This window comes from Parasteatoda tepidariorum, chromosome 6 (genome assembly GCF_043381705.1).
Source record: "Parasteatoda tepidariorum isolate YZ-2023 chromosome 6, CAS_Ptep_4.0, whole genome shotgun sequence".
Taxonomy (NCBI): domain Eukaryota; kingdom Metazoa; phylum Arthropoda; class Arachnida; order Araneae; family Theridiidae; genus Parasteatoda; species Parasteatoda tepidariorum.
In genome coordinates, this window is record NC_092209.1 from 44,590,652 (window position 1) to 44,612,331 (window position 21,680).

The 21,680-nt window shown below is 28.0% G+C and overlaps 1 protein-coding gene across 1 annotated transcript; it reads right to left on the reverse strand.

The window, feature by feature from the left end:
• Positions 1–820: 820 nt before the first annotated feature.
• Positions 821–21,680, reverse strand: LOC107440350 (carboxypeptidase B-like). The gene is made up of 11 exons (XM_016053255.3): positions 21,529–21,680; positions 17,873–17,948; positions 16,001–16,137; positions 15,036–15,126; positions 12,902–13,003; positions 11,948–12,052; positions 9,878–9,988; positions 6,181–6,280; positions 4,932–5,134; positions 3,099–3,183; positions 821–1,087 (listed from the first exon to the last, which is right to left on the reverse strand). Exons 1-11 carry the CDS (start codon positions 21,600–21,602, stop codon positions 912–914), a joined length of 1,260 nt encoding a protein of 419 aa, XP_015908741.1. The 5' UTR covers positions 21,603–21,680; the 3' UTR covers positions 821–911.

Sequence of the window (21,680 nt, forward strand, 5' to 3'; positions counted from 1 at the left end):
ATAGTTATGGCTAGAAATGAGAAGTTAAGTTGAGAAGTTAAAAAATAATGAGAAAAATTATAACTAATTTAACTCATTATTTATCAATTTTTCACGTAACACAATTAACTCATTTCACAAAATAGTTTCTTAACTTTTTTTCTAGCCGCACGTTCCATCACGATACAATCGATATATTCCATACAATCGATACATTCGTTACAATCAGTGAATAATTTAGCAGAGGCTATTTAGCTAAGTATAATATTGCTGAGAATTATGCGAATAATGTTACCCTAAAAATGTTCAATAAAAATTTTATCAAGTGTGTTTTAATTTAAATTATTTTAAATATTTTATTTAATATTTTTCATTATTAAACTTGAAAAGATGGCTTTAAACAAATGTAAAAGTAGGCATTTAAAAATAACATTTATTTGTCGTAATGAAAGTATGGTAAGACAGTTAAGTATTAATTTTTATTAAGAAGAGCATAAATTTTAATTAAAAAAAATAAAATGAATATTAATTTATGCTTTTTTCCAATTCCATTGATAATTTAGTAATAAATAAGAAAAGCTAATAGTTAATGTTAAAAACATATTTATTAATTTATGTTGCAAATGATAAATATATATTTCTTAAAAGATTTTTATTTTATTTTCTATTCTGAGTTTTTCATATAAATAAGAATAACTAGTTTCGAACTTATTATTGATTTTAATTAACTTATTATTAATTTTAATTAAAGCCAAGAGAAAAGTTTGTGTCTTCTTTTATTTCTAATTGTATAATTGTATAATTTTATGAAAGTAAAAGAATTAAAAAATACATATTGAACTTTATTTAAAATTTGCAGAACGAAGTTTTATTGATGCATCTTAAGATAGACAGTAAAATAATTTTTTCATTCAGTTTTTTAGATTAAATGTTTACATTGCTTTTATAGCTGCTACTAGTCCTTTAAACGTTTCGATGCACATTGGTAATATTTGTTCTTTTGGAAGAAAATGACCATGGAGGCCTGTATCTCTGAGTTCTAGGGCGTATGCATATTTGATACCTTGTTTTATGTATGCATAATCAATAGAAGAACCAGATGCTGGATCTGTAAAAAAACATTTTTAATTTTATTTAGTTTTTTTTTTATCAAAACAAAAATAATTCAGAACGAGAATAATTAATGATTCTGAATTTCGTACAATATTGATATACAGAGACATGGTGGCTCAGGGGAAAGAGCGCTCTCCTTTCAATGAGCTGACCCGGGTTCGAATCCTAGCGATGACTGGTCGATACGAATTCCTCACCCGACTTTCACCAACCACAGTGCCGACGTAAAATATCCTTAGTGGTTGACGGATCATAGGATAGAACTCCCTTGCCACCAGGCTAACCGTGAGACGTTTTTGTGATTTTCCTCTCCATGTAAGGCAAATGTGGGTAATTTCTTACAAAAAAGTCCTCCATGAAGACAAATTTCTCCCAATATTTAATCTAGGAGTTCCCTTGTCTTCTGGATTGGGTTCAAAATTGCAAGGTTACGGAGTTGAACACTAGTAGTTGTAAACTCAAAAATTGGCTCGGATGTTCAATGACTGTTATAAAATAATGACATACAATAAAAATATTTTCAAATATTAATACCGTATGAATCGAATAAGATGACAATGGAGTTAGAAATCAATAGAACATTAAATATTCCAGTTTACGGTTTATCCATTTAGCAACTTGGAAGAGCAAGCAAAAGAATGTTTAATATAAGTTACTTGTTGCAACATGTTGTCATTCTGTTTTTGAATTTATGGACGAAGATTGATTAACCATAAACCCTGTCGGTAATATAGAACCAGTTAATTACTTCAGTAGAAATAAAATTGTATTAAAAAAAACGTTTGCTTTAATCTGTAGCTTAAGAGCGTTAGCGTGCAGAGATATTTTATTTTACAACCGGCATGTAACAACCGACCCGATTCTGAGTTTATGACTGTCAATGTTCATCTTAGTAGTCTGTAATTTTGAACCCAATTCAGAAGACAAGAGAACTCCTGGATGAAGCATTAGGACAAGCTAACCTTCGTGAAGGCTTTTTTGATGGAACTAAACTGAATTTGCGTTACATGGAGAGGAAAACATGGAAAACTTCCCACTAATATCCCGAAAGCAAAGGGATTTTATCTATTGATCCATCTACCACTAAAGATATTTTATGTTAGCATTGTGGTCGGTGCGAGTCGAGAACAGAATTCGTATCGACGAGCCATTGCTGGGATTCAGACCTGGGTCACCTCATTGGAAGGTGAGAACTCGCTCTACTGAAACACAGCGGCTCAATGCTGAGCTAGATTTTATTTTGTAACCGTCGTTGAACAGACGAACCAAATTTGAAATTAGAGATACCAATGTTTAACACCGTAGCCATGTAATTTTGAACCCAATCCAGAAGACAAGGGAACTCCTGGATCAGTAACTCCAGAGGTATTGATTTGTAATTGGAATTTGGAGGGCTTTGTGACCCTGACAGATTAAACAGCACTAATCACCATTTAATGCACGAGGATTTTTTGGTCACTTGGATTTGAACTAACATTTTCCCGAACACGAGTTCAACGCCCTACCAACCAGACTATCCTGCCTCGATGCAGAACTATAGTTAGAATCCGTACATGTAATTAACAGCCAACTATGTGCACACGTCTGTTTTATTGTCAATTCCCTTAAACTCTACTTAGAGGACGCTATACCGCAGGAAAAACTCTTTATAGCAAATTCTCTTTCATCTACATAACTGAAAATTTAAAATACAGAAAAAGTGAGTTCCGCTAGCGTAAAACAGGAAGTTTTAAATACTGAAAAAAAAATTAAAATATCGAAGTGCAAAAAAATTATGACAGGATTACGTACCGGGCAAGTAATCCTGCAATAACATGTTTGCATTTTTTTAATTTGAAAACATTTTTTTAGCATTTGAAATGACATGATTTATTTTAGGTTTCTCAAAACTTTAAATTTTAAATTAATCAAAAAAATCATTTGCCATGTAAAGCCTCTTCAGCCGTAAATTATCCTTTTTTTTTTAATTCCCGTTTTGAAGATAAGTTAAAAATATTTGTACTTACAGATAGTGCGAAAAATTGTCCCAAACATGTAATCAGTGTTATATTCTTTATGCAGCGCATCCATTCCTATGTTTGCTACACGTTCCTATAAAGACAAAAATCTTAAATTAACCTTAAATTGACCTTTTCTAAGCAATGTGAGGTCAATTATGAACCCCGTTTCAATTTTCTGTTCTGAATACCTCAGTTTTTAGTTTTTTTTTCAATGGTTGTTCATCCAAATATGTGTTTTTATCGCATTTTATGTATTTTCAAATATGTGTTTTTACCATTAACCGTATATTTTATTATTTTCAAAGATGTCATTACATTTAAATTAATGGATTTGGTGCTCCAAAATATTGTTCATAATGTCTACTTCCCTATTAGTCTGAAAACTTATTATTATTATATTGTTATCTGACGAATCTATTCTATTATTTATTACCGGCATTTATATTTCTCGAAATGATAAAAAAAAAATAATAATGATAATAATGATAATAATTACAATGATAATAACTTTAATGATAATAATTATGATGATAATAATTATAATGATAAAAATTATAATAATTATAATGATAATAATTATAATGATAATAATTATAATAATTATAATGATAATAATGATAACAATTATAATAAAAACAGTTATTCAGAAGGTCAACTTTTGAAACATTTTATGAGTAAATAAAAACAGAAAATTAATCTGGGATAGCAGAATAGACCTAATTCGGCTGTGCGAAAGGTAACTTAGACTATCTTTATATTTTTAATTTTCATATTTTTTGTTTCTATTTTCTTATTTCTAGCAGAAGCACTTGATACGTACATCAATCGCTGGAGTGCAAAAAAAAAAACACTCCGTACGGACCCATAAGGAATAACAACAAATAAAGAAAAATTAAAAACATTAAACATTCGAAATACAGAAACAATTACAACAGAGAAACATTAAATAGAATATCAACAATAGGAATATGTACAGAAAACCAGTCAGTTAGCAATATTAATTTATATTTATGTTTCATGAAAAATTAAATCTCAAGAAATTGTTTTGGCTCAAACAATTTATGCCACATTTTATCATCATATAGCTGTAAAATATGAATGCCCGCTATAATTTAATAAATTTATTAGTAGTTAATAAATTTATAAGTGAAACATAACTTACAAGGCTAATAAATGCCATTTGCTTGATTTTATGAGAAATAACAGTCTCTGACCAAATTATTAGACGCACTGTAGTTTTTTAATAATTACATGTTTTGCGCGAGTATATATGCAATACTTTTATATTTATACATACATGCAATGGGTTTTCATTCAGGAGATTCCTTATCTACTTTTTATGTATATTTATTTTTAATGCATTTCAATGTTAACCAGTTGATACGAACGTAAACAAGTGCAAACCGGTTTCAGTCGCGTTGTCACACGCGTCAGTTGCGGACTTGTTTCTGTGACTTTATGCGCTGTGTCTATATGTTTCGCAGTTTTATACTACGCAGTTATTTGTTTATTTTCCTTGCAGTGTTTAAATAATAATTTGGAACTTTTTAAAAGGCGATCTTTCACCGTGTAAAAAAGCTGAAGTAAAGGCTGTCGTGAATGCTATAATATTTTTAAACCGCGAAGTATCACGAAAATCGAAGGTTTCTGAAGTTAGCGTACGACACATAAAGAAGAAAATTGAGCCAGGAGATGAATTGAGCCCGAAACGAAAGAAAAGATGGGACAGAATCTTATAGTGCGTTTAATAATTTGGGACGGGACTATATGCTGAATGTATTTTCCCTTTTCACTTGAAATTATGAAATTTTTTTTAAATAATATACTAATGAAACATACCAATTCACTATAGTTGGGGGGCAAATCTTCAGTTATTCCATAAGGTGTCATCCAGAACTGAGAAAATGAGTGGATAGCAAAATATGCAAGAGTACGACCTTCTCTTGATTTCATAAGATCCCTGAGAGCTCGACTTTCCCCTTCTGAAAAAGCTTCATCACCGCAATAACTGTTCTGGCATGGGTCATTGCTAGAACCGACACCTTAGCAAAAATTAAAAAATAAATGAAATGAAACAATTTGTTTTTGCAAAAAAGACCATGATTAATAACGGTGATAAAGTTTCTGAAATATTAAAATCCCTTGAGATTTAAAGATAATTGTGTAAAAGTCAGAAGTATAGACTACGGGTTTTATATGTTAAAATTGCTTAGTACATAGATAACCCACAATATTAATTTCCACTATGCACGGGATATTCTTATACCCTCACCATAACTTCTAAATGGATACAGTTAATATCATAAAAGATAATCATTTGTCTTAATTGCTTAAAGAACATTTTTAGAAATGTATAAAATAATTTATGAGAATTTTTAAAAATGAGAACTGTTTGAAATTTTGTAAAAATCACTTATTGAGTTTAGATTTCCTAGACATAAATCATTATAACTTTTTAGCACTTTTACCCCCCCCTTTTCTTTGTGATATAGGTTTATTACATTTCAATGCAAAGTGTATTTGTTGTAAACAATTTTTTTGGCGATTGTTTAGCATTTCCAAAAGTTTTGCGTACTTTTGATGTCACTTGCACTTATAATCATCTTTTTTTTATTTTTGACTTAATTACAGATGCTTCTAGTTCGACCATACACTCTTAAAAAAAGCTTTGTTGAATAAAAGCTATGTAACTATCATCTGGTTTTGCATCTTTTTAGTTCTCTATTTGTGTAAAAAAGAAATTTTTTAAGAATTTCAATTTATTCTTCTGTATGAACGAAAAACCTCTCAAAATTTGTTGATTTTTTCTCTCTCTTAAAGTGGTCCAATTTTTTTAAGCAATATCTGTACAGTTACCCCAGTGCTCATTGCCAAAGTTGCGATTCATAACGCCACGGTAAAGATCACGTTTTGTTTTGCATCATTTTAAAATTATTAGTATTTAGAGTTTGCTAGCTGTATAACAAAGAAATATTTTCAAAATTTCAATTTATTCCACTAGAATACAGACAAAAATCTCCGAAATTTCCTAATTTTGTTTCCTTTCCTAAGTTGACCTAACTCCTTAGAGCAGTATTTTCACACTTACCGCAATGCTCGATGTCGAAGTTTCGATTCACATCAGCTCCTCTGCAATATCCTGTAAAGTCATTAACGCTACGAGACCGAGATTTTCGCCACATTCTATCCTGTGAATCATAAGACATAAAAACATGACAATTATTTCGATAATACATTTTCTGCTAATAAGTATTGGGGCACCTATGCATATCGCTGATGTGCCACCCTCCAGATTATAATTCCACCTTAGATTCCAGATTATAATTCTACCTTCGAGTAGATAACATATTGTTTGGCTGTGTGGTCTCTATGTTGCGATAATTTTAAGGGTTATGCCTTCTTTCCTATCAACCAATAAGTGTTAGGAAACCAGAGATAAAGAAGAGCTCTAGTAACTATTAACATAATTCATGTTTTGGCTGGCAAGTTCATCTGGCCATCCTTTTGCCACTAAACTTATTCATGGCGGACTTCGCAACATTATAGCTAGTGTTATCTACTCGAAGGTGGAATTATAATCTGGAATCTAAGGTGGAATTATAATCTGGAATCTAAGGTGGAATTATAATCTGGAATCGAAGATGGAATTATAATCTGGAAGGTGGCATGTCAGCGAAGGTGGAATTATAATCTGGGCTAACTCTCTTTTGGTATAGATTTGGACATTTGGTTCAAATTCATGACAACCTATTATGCATTATTTTGTACTGCAGTGTGGTCTCCATGTTGTGATAGTTTTAAGGGTTATACCTTCTTTCCAATCAACCAATAAGTGTTAGGAAACCAGAGATAGAGAAGAGATCAACCAACACTTCACATAAAAATGAAAAATTTCATTTTCAACAAATGACTGATCTACCATGAATTACGACCTTAACTCTTCAGGGAATGCGCATCACAAGTCCTTGTATTACAACAAGTGATATTTTCATTCACTTGGCTTAGAGAACACGCATAAGTTCCTTCATAAATTTTGAAAATTTGTTGCTCTTTTTAAATTGTTGATCTAACTCGTCCTCTGAGGTTCTTTATAGGGTTCATGCCTGGCAAGTTTGCTTGTTTCAGATAGGCAGAACTCTGACGCACCCCAGGGGGGTATACGGAGATAAAAAGTTAAATTATTACGTTAAAAAATTAAGCTAAAAACTAAAAATTCAGTAAAATTTTGCCAAATGACAGTGGTGGTGATCAGTTAAAAGTGAATTAACTAAAAATTTTGACAATTAAAAACATGTTTTAAAAGCAATGAAAGCTAAAAGCGCCGGTGTAAATGTCGAGAATTAAATGATTATAATAATAAGGAAACAAGAGATGAGAATAAAATCTCAAAGCTAAAATTAATGAAAGTTAAAAGTGCTAAGTCTAAATGTCTAAAAGTGAAAGTCTGAATAGAAGTCTATGAAGTCTAAAATCACTAGTAGATAAAATTTTAAAATGCAAGGCTAAAAGTTGATCAGTGTAAAATAACGATGGCATGTTCTATTGTTGGTTCATGACTGGGGTCAGTTGATCTGGGGCTAAAATGTCTTCGAGTGTTTGTTTTATAATTTGAATCACAATTCTCCTGCAGGCCAATATAGCAAAAAATTGGTGTTCCTCTTCGTAGTTATTCATATGGGTTCCACGAAGTGCCCAGAATCTTGGACAGTGCTTAATTAGATGTTTAATGTCCCGTCTCACTCCACAGTAATAATTTCATTTGGTTAACCCCTTTGCCACCAAACTTATTCATGGCGATTTCACAACATTATAGCTAGTGTTATTTACTCGGAAGTGACATAGGTTTAACTCGTAAATCTGCCACTTAGTAATAATTATATTTTCACCAAAAACTAAATGTCTACTTTGAGCTTAACATAAATTTGGGTTTTCTTCTAGAAAGTGACGTAGATTCTACTTGCAAATCTGCAGCTACGATGCAGTTACATTTTCTTGCAAAATAGTGCACTAAGTGCACTATAACTACTATAACACTCAAACATACTATAAATATGTTTTTTTGCCAATGTGCATGGTAGTCACAATACTTTAATGGTTGTGCATAAAATTTAATAAAATTGCACTTTATTCGTTGCAAGATAATGAAATATTAATATCAAATACCTTTGTGAAAAAATCTGATCCAGTGCTCCTGAAATTCGAAATAAAATTATAGTTTCTTTTCTCTCCTATTCCTTAAAGCTCATAGTAAATTCGATTTTATTTGAAAATAAATCTTAATCATTTCTTTTTCCTAAATTTCGATTTTTTTTAAAAACATTGCTTTTTCTATCAATTCAAACACCGAATATAATTACTGAATTTAATATCTGCAAATAAGAAATTATTTTGAAAATATTAAGAAATTATTTGAATATTAAGGAATTATGCTGAATATTATTAGGAAACTATTTTGAAAAATACAGCTACCGCTCACTCAAAGAAATATTAACAAAAACAGGAGCTTGTAGGGAAATAATATTTACCTAAAACACCGTTTTTTTAATAAAATTTCTGAAACAAAGTTCTTTTTTAAATATGATTCGATATTAATATATACTATAAATATAGATCTATATTATTGATCATGGACAATAATTTTTCTCTCCAAACACTAACCAAACACATTTTTTTCCAATTTAAAGAGTATAATATAGATAGAGATATTAATAGAAATAGTAATAAAGAAATAGTGAATAGAGAATAGAGATATAGATAGTATTATAAAATAGAGAATAGAGATATAGATAGTATTATAAAATAGAGAATAGAGATAATAGAAATATATTTGTATTCAATAATCTTGTGCGTAAAATATTTAAATTGAATAGAAATAGTCATCAATGGTTTAGAATTTCTTCATTAAAAATAAGTTGACTTTTAAAATAAAATTTCGATTTTTATATGAAAATACTTTTGCTAATATCTATAAATAATACTGCAGTACAATTTGAAAAACAACGTGAGTGCATCATGGTAGATTTCCAAAAAAGTGTCTTGACAACTATTTTCTTTCTATTGAAAACGCTAAAAATGGAATTTCAAAAAACTGATAAAATAAAGTTTAATTAAAAAAAATCTTTTGTAATCATGAAGAAATGCCAAATATATAAAAATCTCAATTTTGAATATTTTGTCGCTTACGCTGATGTTTCTATTGCATGGCAGAATGAGCGCTATAAAATTATTTGAACATTAAATTAGATTTTAACTCCTTGACTTATCATTAAACATTAAAATTCTAAACTGTGCAGGATTATTAGTTTCTTGATATAGAAATGATCTTTGATTGCACTGTAAGCAACAACTCGCAACGAAGAAGACGTCTGAGATACGTCAATTATTGTTTTGGCATAAGAAACAATAAACGTCTCCCAGACATCTTCGTATGTCAAGGGGTTAATGGAACAATAAAACTTTATTTTTGATATTAAATGTATTTGATATGATTACTAACGTTACAATATAATTAAAAAGGAGCTGATTTAATGGATATTTAATGAGTAATTCAGAATGTAAAGTTTGTAAGCAACTTTTACTATGATAATACTTGTCTTTATGAAAGAAAAAAAAAATTTCCATTGCAGAACGTTCAGTGTCCATAAATTTCTGAGTTATTTGAACCATTGAGTTGGCATTAGTCACGAAAAAGAAAATATAGTTAAGCTTTTGGATCAAGGTTTTTATTTTTATTCTTTAATGATCTGTGAATTTGTGCTTTGATTAAAACATGATAGTTATCTTACTTTCGTCCAAGTATATACATATCCATCCGGGTTTGCAACCAAAATAATGTTGAATTCATATTTATCCAATAAGCTTGTTATTTCAGATTGTCTGCCATAGTTTTCTATTAGCTGGAACATTTGAAAATTATTATAGTCAATTAAAATAAAATTATTAATAAACTTTGAAACATAATCTATATTTTATATAACATATCTATCACAATCTTTTTTATTATTTGACATCTCTAAGTCAGATATTGTTTTAGTTTAAAACTTTACTATTTTGTCATCAGTCCTATTATTAATATTGAAACTATAACCCCTGCTTTTAGACATTTTAGAGAGCGTAAAACCATGGAGTCATTAAAATTTGCTGCAATTTCATTGGGGTCCCAAATTGAACCATATTATGGTATTTAACTTGGTTATGTAATCTGGGAATTAATTTGAATAAATCTTAGCTTGGTTAAATTTGATTTTAACTTTTTGATGCAGATGGGATACTGTCCCATTTGCATCAATGAATGTTTGTCACATTGAATGCCGGTACCTTTCACAGTAATTTGATTTGAAATTTTTTACAGAGTATGATTTAAGCTATAATTTAAATCAACTTCAATTGCGGAATAATACCCTATAATAGAGGAATATGGAAATATAATAGTCATAATACCTTATAATAGGGAACTAACGGTAAAATATTATGTCATGAAAGAAAGAAAAACTACTTCAGAGAATTGGTGCCACGTTCTACAGTTGCACTAGAAACGAAACCCTTAGCCTCCTTTCAAAAAGAATTTGATACTGAGTTATGGGTATTCGCATGCATTCTTGTAGTAAGAATGCGAACAGGTCAATGAAAAAATTTTGGGACGTAGTTCCCTGGCTCCTAATAAGCGTTTTTATAACTTGTCCCAGAAATATTCTATGGTGCTTATGTAGGGATTCTGAGCAGGCTAGGAAGACGCAAATTTATATCTTGATATTATTGCTTAACAGAGGTTATAACAAAGCATGGAAAGTTGTTGATTTGGAAATAATTTTGGCTGATGTCATGAAATTGCTAGAGAATAGTTAGAAACAATGGTTCCACAATGGTTCTAAATATCAGATAAAACGTTGTCGGTATCAATTACCAGATAAAACCAGGTAGATTTTAATTTAACAAGAAAAACATTAAAGGCCTCTGGTCATATAAAGCAACAAACACCCTGAAGTGGATAGTACGGTTCGATGCAAATTCTCAGTTGTTCCCCATTGCAAGGTTGTGTGTGTAAAAATTGTGGTTAATATAGTCAACAAATTTTAGATAAAATTTAGTTTGTTATTAAAAGTGTTGTCTTAAAAGTCATTAAACAAGGTTTATTGCAGTGTCATTTTTACCTTATTTGTCTTAACATTTTCAAAATGCTAAGAATACATTGCAAATTATATATTGCTTGTATCAGCCCTTATCAGCATTATCATCAAGTCAGAAAAATAATGGCATCACTATAAAAACATTACCGTTACAAAAACAGCTACATAAACTAAAAACATTGCCCTGAAAAAAAGTTTTTTTTAACTAACTGAAAGACAGGAAAACTGATATTATAATCATAAAAACTATGATCGAAATGTTTTGCAATTTTTTAATCACCAAAAAAAAAAAAAAAAAGAGTGAATTCAATAAAATGTATTCCACAAAAACTGCTGTAAGAATGTTTTTGATTTGCACATCAGAATATATGTTTAATTAGATAATTTATATTGGTAACGCAATAGCATATTACTATCTTCAATTACATTATTCATCATTTATTATTTACGTTAATTATTATTAAGCAAGCGACTCCATGTTATCGTTTGTCTGTAATAGCACCACCAACGAAGACAAGAACATCATTGCCTGAAAGATCGCGACTAACGGACATATAAATGTGGCGATGTTTTGGAAAAATGATATTTTTCTCATTTCGGCTTGTTTTTAGTTACAATGACGTTTTTGTTTGTATTTTAAAACGGTGATGTTACAAAGTAAAACAGCTCTTCACCAGACAGAAGAATCAGAATTTATGAAGATGGATATATGTATATCAAATAACTTACCTGGTCTGCTAGATAAGCACAAACTGCTACAGGAGACCATTCATTTGCATGGATACCACATTCAATTATGATAGCACTTTTGTTGGAGGAATCACCTGAACTAATCTATAATTATTTTGAGTAAAAGTTAAATAAAATATTAGTTAAGATCTATAACCGTGTCTTTATTTTTTTTAAAAAACGTATAAAAATTTAGTTTATTTATGTACATATGTGTCTAAAAAACAAAAAAAATTAAAAAATTAAAAGAACAAATTTTATTAGCTTCGTAACTTATTTTGAAGTGAAATAAAAAGATAGCAGCAATCTATATCCTTTCGTTTTTATTTTAAAAGATTTATTAAATCTTCGGTAGATTTTGATTCATTCTAGTATTTGATTAATTATAAAATTCACTTATTAATGGATATTCAGTCACTTATGTACAGTAGAAAAATTATTGTGTTGAAATTTGTTTAAACTGCTTTTTTTAGAACTTACTATTTAAACAAAATTACGTAAAATTGACACCCGATTTTTTGTTCAAAAATGAAGCAAAAAATAAGAAAAATTAATTTTATTTAAAACTTTTTAAAGTTTCTTTTTTCTTTCAAAATGAAATAATATAATAAGGAAAATAATTATTCTTTCAAATAGACTAATAATAGTGATTTTCTTAAAACCATTTGACAATGTCATGTATGTTACTTTTTTAAAAATTTTAATTACACCAAAAATAAATTCTTTTAGCAATAACTTTATTATTCTCCCATGTTATTCAGTTATATGCCCTCAATCACTGATTTTTTTATTCGTTAATAACAAATAAAAGTATCTACGGAAGCGAAAAAAAAGGTTTGACCTAAGCATTAGCCTAAACTTTTAAATCTTCATTTGTTTACACACGAATAAATAACGTCCTATGCCTTTCTTTAAGTAATCAACTGTATTGCTCAACTTGGGACATTTACTTACTTTTAAAGAATGAATAGGGCGATTCTCGTATGTTTTCCCAATTCTTTCAATTTTTACCAGTTTTGGATATTTGGTTGACAACTCAGCCATTAAAAATTTGATCTGAAACCAATGAAAGACATATATAAAATAAACTACAGAAAATATGTAAGTTAGATTTATAGGAGCTATTCTTGATAAGTTTAGTTATGCGCTTACTTTCGTATCATATCATTATTACTTTTTTGAATAACTCATAGTTTAAAAGCAATACATCATGGGTCATGACAGTAGATAGAATAAATTAAAATAAATTTTAACTGTACCAAATTGAAGCTGAAGATTGCATTTTCTATCGCGATTGGTTAAACTTATGAATAAAATTTTACTTCAAAATATTCTCTTATCTTTTTCTGAAAGTATTCATTGTCGCTTTCAATAATAAGTGTTTATTAACAAACTATTACCGTTTGTAAAGAGTTTGATAAATTTCATAGATTTGAATTCAAAAGTTCAGCCGCACTTTCCTAAATGATGCTAAAAAAGCAAAACTCAGACGATATTTTTAAGATACAATAATTACTATTTTTTTATTAAAATCTAGTACATGAAATATTCATAAAAATCACATTTCGAAATATTTCAAATTAAAAATATTCCACACCATAAAATAAATGATGACCCTGATTTTAAAAAATCATTTTAACAATAATCTTAAGTACTTAAGATGAAGTGAAGTGAAACTGAATGAAGTAAAAATTAAGAGAAAACGATTTTCTAAAAGACTTTTTGTTTCACATAGGAAGTTATTAAGCTTTAAAATTTATCTAAACTTAGAAAACCTACCATTATCAACCAAATAAGATGCCCGAAAAGTATTTCATTCATTTCATTCTTTGACTAAAATTTATATTTAAAAACTGATTCTGTTCATTCATTCAAAGACTAGTTCTATGAACTTTTTGAAGTGAAAATTCTGCTTGTCTTTGGAATACAATTTTCAAAGCTTTTTCGGATTTCACAGTTTTCACAGTTTTCGGATTTCACAGATTTCGCAGTTTCCAGAATCCACGTAAGTTTTTATTGCTTTATTCAAAATTGATAAAAATATTTTGTGCATATTACTTAATTTCTATTAAAAAAGTAAGCCGATATAGTACTAAGGAGTCTTTTTTTTTTCAAAGAAATATTTTGTTTCCCGTTGAATTTATATTATGAAGTCTACATTTGTTCTATTCAAGCTATTAGCTTTTAGTTTATTATCTTTAAATTATTGTATCTCAACCACTTACTAAGTTGTAGGTATAGAATTATCAAAGCGAATTTTTAGATAGTGCTTTTCTTCTTAGATATTTTTGACTTTACAGTTTAAACACTTATTACACTTTATGTATAAAAAAGAATGTCTCTATGTCATTTTGTCAAGTTTCTTAAACTATTTATCTTCTTTTATTCGGCACACTGATAGTTTGGAGCACGAGGTAAGTCAATGTTATCATAAGAACACTCTAAACGTTTGAAAGAGGGAGTATGAATTAGCATTACGCATTGTTGCAAAAGAATTGTTGACTAGTTTTATGGATATGTCAGTAACTTAAAGTTCACTAACTCACGTCGATGCCAATTGTTTTTGTTAGCTGAGATTTCAACTTTCATTGTTGCAAATCATGACTGTTAGAAATTGGTATCCTGAAAATTATGTTTAAGCATATGTTTTTTTAATGATAATTTCCCCTTTTAAACATGTTCGATAAATCCTAAAATGTAAAGTCACTAGAAAACGAGAAATAATGAAACAAAAAAGGAAATTATATTAAAAGTTCCAATTCAGTTCGATAATTTAAAAGAGGGCTCAAAATAGATATTTGTTAATGAAGAAGAAAAATTAGAATTTTTAGACTAATGGTCAAGCGTTTGAACCAAAAACTAAATTTTTTAAGGGCAACTTACATTTTAAATAATTTTTTTAATAAATTTAAAAGTCTAAAGTCAACGGAAAGTACTCAAGGACAATTATACACAATAAATAAAAATAACTAAGAGGAAGGGCAACAGCTAATAAAAACCAGGATATTTGGAGCAGTAAATACAAGGTTAATTTGCATACATCATCATGATTTCAGAATTCAAAAGATTTAAACATTAAATGGATTACCTCTTCATATTGGTTATATATTCCAAAATCAAAGGCTTCAGACTGGCTAATTGTTAAAGGAGTGTTTGTCATTCTCTCATAATCAATAAGACTAAAATAAATGAAAATTGACTCTTTAATTAGCTATTAATACAAACATTTAATAAACTCAATTGATCTTACACCAAACTTTTTAAAGAAGTGGGATACCGGCAAGTGACGTAGTGAGGTTATCGCGATCGTAATTGGCTGTTGAAACGTGGCATTTGCTTACATTAGCAACTGTTCTTACCATTCTATTTTGAGTAAGTCAAGCCCGTCAAGTATTAATTCTCTTAAGTGACACATTCTATATTCTTTCACAAAGATTTCAATTCTTTTAATCTATATTTCTTAGTTGAAACAAAGACAGCCAAGAAGACATGTAGAACATACGCAAACTAATTATGCAACGAAGTTGCCTGGTACACAAGACAAAAATATATCACGGTTACAATAAGATACATAAACAAATAATAAATCAAATCTAAGTAAAAGATGCAGACTAGAAATAATTAGATTTTAACACATTCGATTTGCGATACGGGGTTGTATTTAGTTAACTCCAAGTTAATGAACTTTCTAACTTATATAGAGAAACTTAGTTCAACTTTAACACGTTATTTTTCTTATAAACGATCAGCTGGCGCTGACATAATAGCTCACATGTGTGGGTATCAGTGATCTTCCTCTTTTTGAAGTACCCAATTATGAATAAACCAAAATACAGGTTTTGGAAGATTGTTTCAGATACTATAAACAAAATAACTTCGTTTGAAGACTTCTAAAAATAAAACATTGTTATATACTCACAAATGGCTATAACATGCAATATTAGAAAATTAAAATTTTTGAAATTATATTTTAAAATTATATTTAACACGTTTTTCTAATTAACTTCTTAAGCTATGACATATAGTAGTAATATTTGTGAAAAATTACTTTACCTTTGTAAATCTTCATGAACTACGCTGTATTTAATTTCATGTTCTTTAAAAGCGTTTTTCAGAGGTGAGAGGAGTTCTGGTTGGATATGCGTTAAAATAGGAATACCAATATTATGCGGTTCTTTCCACAGATTAACCTTTTAAGAAATAAACAATAAAGCAAATTACATATATAAATCAAAATTTAGAGATAACATGGAAAAATTACAGAACAATGAAAAAAGGGAAAAAGAAAAATAATAATAACAATAATTAAAATCCAGAAAAAATTCTGAATAAAAGAAAATATAACAAAAATCTGGAAAGTAAAAAATATAATCTTTTCATCAGCTCAAGCGATTATATCCGCAAAAAAGAGTGCCTTCTAATATTGTATATCAATACAATAGTGTGAGGAGCACTAAAGAAATTTACAAAAAATTTACAACAAATAAAATAGAACACACTAAGTAAAAATATCGCGTTAAAACAGAACATTTTTTCTGTATATATATCCACACACACATGTGTCTGTGTGTGTAAATATATAACACACTTTTAATGCTATATAGTCATCAAATATTCTCGCCGAAGTTTAGTTGACCTTTTAACTACTGACATAAAATGTTTGAAAACAGCAAGTATTAAGCTGAACTTGTTGGATTTAAGAATATAACAATTATCAATTCTAAATAACAATTTTTTTAATATGCATTGATGCTTTGATTATGATTTTTTTAAATATGCATTGATTTCGCATTTAATTATTTTTTTAATCACACAAATATTTTAAAAATTAATTCAGTAGAAAAATATTGCGAAAAAGCATATTACTAATATGGAAATGAATTTATATGTTTAAGCAATTATTTATAAATCATTTTCATTTCATATATTGGTTAAATTTTAATATTAGTTCATAATTTAATATTGGTTTATATTTTAATATTGGTATACTTTAGTATTCTGAAATAATTAAAACTTCATCAGAGGAAATTAACAGAGAAAATATATTTTTCTTGAAAGTATGCTCATAGTTCCTCTTTAGTACTTAAATGTGTAACGAAATTCAAGCACTAAATATCCAATGCAATGAAGGTAGAGATTTAGAGAAGGTATTAGATTTTAATACATGCAACGAAATTTAGAGTTACACACATTATGTACAGTTTGCAAAAAGATGGACCAATGAGAATAACTTTTGATCTAATGATAGGATATTCACGTTCTAGGACTCTTAATGGTTCAAAGGGGTGAGGACAAATATGTTAATTAATATGACGACCTATTATAGGGGCTAACCAGACGATATTTTAAGTTTTGAAATGAGACAAATAACTTAACTTTCTCTCTACAAGCATACCCTTTTTTGCTACGGATTTGGATTTCTGATCCCCAAAATATAGGGAATAGCTGCAATCTGGGAAATATGGTTCCAATAGTATGGCCATGAGGGAGATACAAAATTTGGACTCAATGTTAAATTCAAAATTTGGACTTAATGTTATCTCACTTTAAGATTGAGTCGTAGAATGTAAAGATCCGATCATTAGATCAAAAGTTACTCCTGGCGGTTCGCTTTTTTCCCCGCACTGTACGTTTTGCTTAGCTTATGAATACAAAACGAAGAGTATAATAAAAATTCGGTAATTTTCTTTGAAACTTATTTTATATTGTATTATGAAAAATAGAGAACAGTGCATGGCATATTAAGGTTACGTAAAAAACAACTATTGAAAAACTTTCAATTGAAAGCATTTTTAGAATGATTTAAATTTTGTATTTTAAAATATTGGTTGTTCAATTTTCTATGATAAATCAGGAGTCTCTTATCTGGGTATATAGTAGTTTATCATAATTTCAAAATATAAGAAATATAGTTTTGAAACTTACCGAATAATGTTTCCGTATTTTTTGAAGAAATTCTATGTGATCTTTTGATTCAGGAGTTATTTTAAAAACTTTATATCTATCAAAACAAAATATTAAATATTTAGATACGTCGTTGACTACGCCAGCAACAACAAGTTAACAATATGCATGCAAGATTGTAGCCCAAAATAAATTAAAATAAGTTTAATGCCTGTTTTCTCTTAGTCGCTGAAAGAAATGAAAATTGAATGTGTTCAAATGTTAATTAACGGAAGAATATGAATTCTAACAATTATCAAGGACAAAAAATACTTAGACAAATAATGATAAATAAATATTCAAAGAGAAAAAAAAACATTCAATAGAATTTTTTAACAGTCGCTATTATTTTAGCAAAAGGGTGGAAAATTGTTGATATATGTCAAGGACATTACAATTTTTTGTTTCATTTCAAATCTGGAACAGCAATGCCTCACCGTGATATATATTTTATGGCAATAAAATACACCTGGATATGATATGTTACTATGGAGAATGTTACGTAATTGCATTGATGGAGTAAATGTCAAACCGATTGTTCAATTCAATATTTAATTGAATATCTCTTTCCTATGCATTTATATATACATATATATATTAATATAAGNAGACGTTTCAGTTTAAGTATCGTTCTGTTATTATCCTCATCATCAATAGTACCACAGCCCACAATGGACGGAGCATTTCTTTCCCACCCTATTTTGAAAAATTTCCAAGCATTCCTCTAGGTATTATATATATTATATATATATATGTATTATATATATAAATGCACACATCATATACAATTGTAAACAAGCTACCTTGGGAATAGTTCAAATCTTTTATAATAAATTTTTCATAAGTTATAACAGGTATGAGCAGGAAAAATGAACGTGGGGTGATGTTAGTGAATTAGCATTTTTGAAGCTTTCTTAAGACAAGTATTTATTTATCTTGCTTATAGTTACGCATTTGAAACATGTTGCGATTAACTTAAATAATTTAAACTTATCGGTAACTGAAATAACAAACGTACAAATCGTGCATGATTCTGAAATTTTTTTAAATTTTTGAGAACCATAAGTTTTAATTGTATTTGTGTTTTACTGTTATTTGAAAGCCGGTATAGCTCAAAACTTTGAATTTTCCCCATTATTTTTGTGTTATACTATTTAATTAAGCTATTATTAATTTATACTATTTAATTACCTAAATTAAGCTTTTTATGCTCTTTTAGAAAGTAAATCAATTTTTTTTAATGCTGTTTTGACAAACAATTAAAAAAGATTATTTTTGTGTAATATTATTTTAGTAAATTGCTAAGGATTTAGATTTTAAAGAAGTTATCAAAAATTAATAATAAAAAAAGGGTAGAAGAGATGATAGTAACATATTTCTTAGCCTCAATAAACATAAAAATCAATTACTTCATTAAATATACGTAAAGTGTGCGCATGACAGCGCTTCATGACAGTAAATAGCATTTAGAATATTTTTTTTTATTAATTGGTATTTAAAAAAAAGCATGTTCGTTTTATCCACCCTAAATGTCATACTTTCTAAAGAATCAATCTTAAGTTATATTTTGTTAAATTGGGAAGCATAAAATCTAGGTAATGTAGAAACTGCAGGAATTAGTTTAAAACCTATTCTCCATCATTAAAAGTAGCTTCTAAAATATTTTTTAATTAAATATTGCACTTTTTTAAAATGCCACTTATACTATCTTTTACAAAGTATTTGAATCAGTAAATTTCATTTCCTGTTAAGTAATTTGCTATAATGTTTAATAAAAAAATTTAACATTAACCCTTATTTTTTAAGTTAATTTTGAAAATATTTATTTATTAAAATTGTTTATGAAAATTTCATTTAGCATTTATTTTCCCTTATATAATAATTTTATGTACTTAAATAATCTTGCAGTTATATAAATATATTTTATGTACAGATATGTATATATATACAACTATATAAAGAAAACTTTACTATTAAATTAAAAATAAGATTGTGTAATCTCATGACCGCTCAAAAGCTAACTTAGATTCTTAATGGCTTTTAAATAAATTTCCACAAACTGCCAATTTTTTGTTCTATAAAACAAAAAGCACCAAATACACACCAAATACTTGCTCTTAATAATTTCTATCGAAAATAAGTAACGTAGCATGTTGCATGCCAATTTAAAACTATATTGTTCCTTTTTACTTTTTTGCAGCTTGTTAAACACATTATAATCCTACCTTACTCAAATTGATAGAATACATTAATATAATTGGTACAATACAATACATTAACATATAATACATATAATACAATACAATAATACAATACAATAATACAATACAATAATACAATACAATACTACAATACAATAGTACAATACAATAGTACAATACAATAATACAATACAATAATACAATACAATAATACAATACAATAATACAATACAATAATAAACACAGAATACAAATTAGTCTTCAATTAAAAATGACACATGTATCATTTACCATGTCAGAATGAAAAATTAGATTTTGGCAATGTTTTACAAAGTTTTCTTTCACAAAATAACACAAATGCGAGAATAAGAGATAAATTTTGCTGTTTTGTATTCTGATTGAAAAATATATAAGCATATGTAGGATACATTTCATAAATACTGTAGATAAAGGAAAATGTGGATAAAGGGAATTTTTAAAAAAATATAATAAAAAAAATTATAAGATAGGTACAATTTAATATAAGATAAAAGCAAAATTATCAAAATTGCAATTATACAAAAATCATTAGATACGCTCAGAATAATGCTTAATATGTTTTTTACTTGGGGGGGGGGAGGGGGGGCGAGGAAGCAAATTTACAAAAATTGTGCATGGGCAATTTTCCGATAAAGGAATTATAGTTTGAAGCAAATTTGTTACTTGGTAGTAGAATTATATGCACGTATTTAATATTAGTTTTCAATTTTATTTTTAAAATATACATTAAGTATAGCCATAAAAATATTTTTTTTTCTTGTTTTAATATTTAATCGAACTGTTTTTTTTTTAAAGTTGTAAATGCTTGATAAAAGAATTAAGAACTACCTCTATATTTTTATACTTTTTTGTTAAAATGAATTTCAATGCAATTCTATAAAAGCGAGCTTTTGCTTTGCGTAGAGGATTGATGTATTTGTAAAATTGTTACATTTATTTGAAAACTAACAAAATTATAAGTTCTTATAAGATATAAATTTTTGAAATCCTAATCAGTTGAGATTTTCATTTTGTATGACCTCCACTGTTTTTTTGTGCGCAGTACATAATAATCATTCAGATTATTCCTATAAAATAAATATTTTTTTAGCAAATTATTTTAAATAAATAGATATTAAAATAGCTAATATTAGGTTTTTAAATTATTATTTATAAAATCAGACTAGAATTTAGATTTCTTTACTTTACGTAACTTAAATGTAGTAACAGAAAAAAAAATACGCCAACATTTAAAATTCATGATTCGATTAATGTTAATTTTACTATAGAGCTCTTTTTTCGATGAAAAGTTTTAATTGTACTGAAATTCAAAATAATTATAAAATTTACCTTTATTATTTAAAGAGAAGTTGTATTTAATGTTAATAGTTCACACTGAAAAGGAAAATACATACTTACCCTCTGTATCTAGCTGCTTCATACACAGGTGCATGATATACAATGAATAAATAAAAGAAGAGAAATTTTAACATGTTGGGATCACTAAAGGAAACAGTAGCTTATAACATAATGAAATCTAATATATATTATGATTTTGTATTTGATGTATT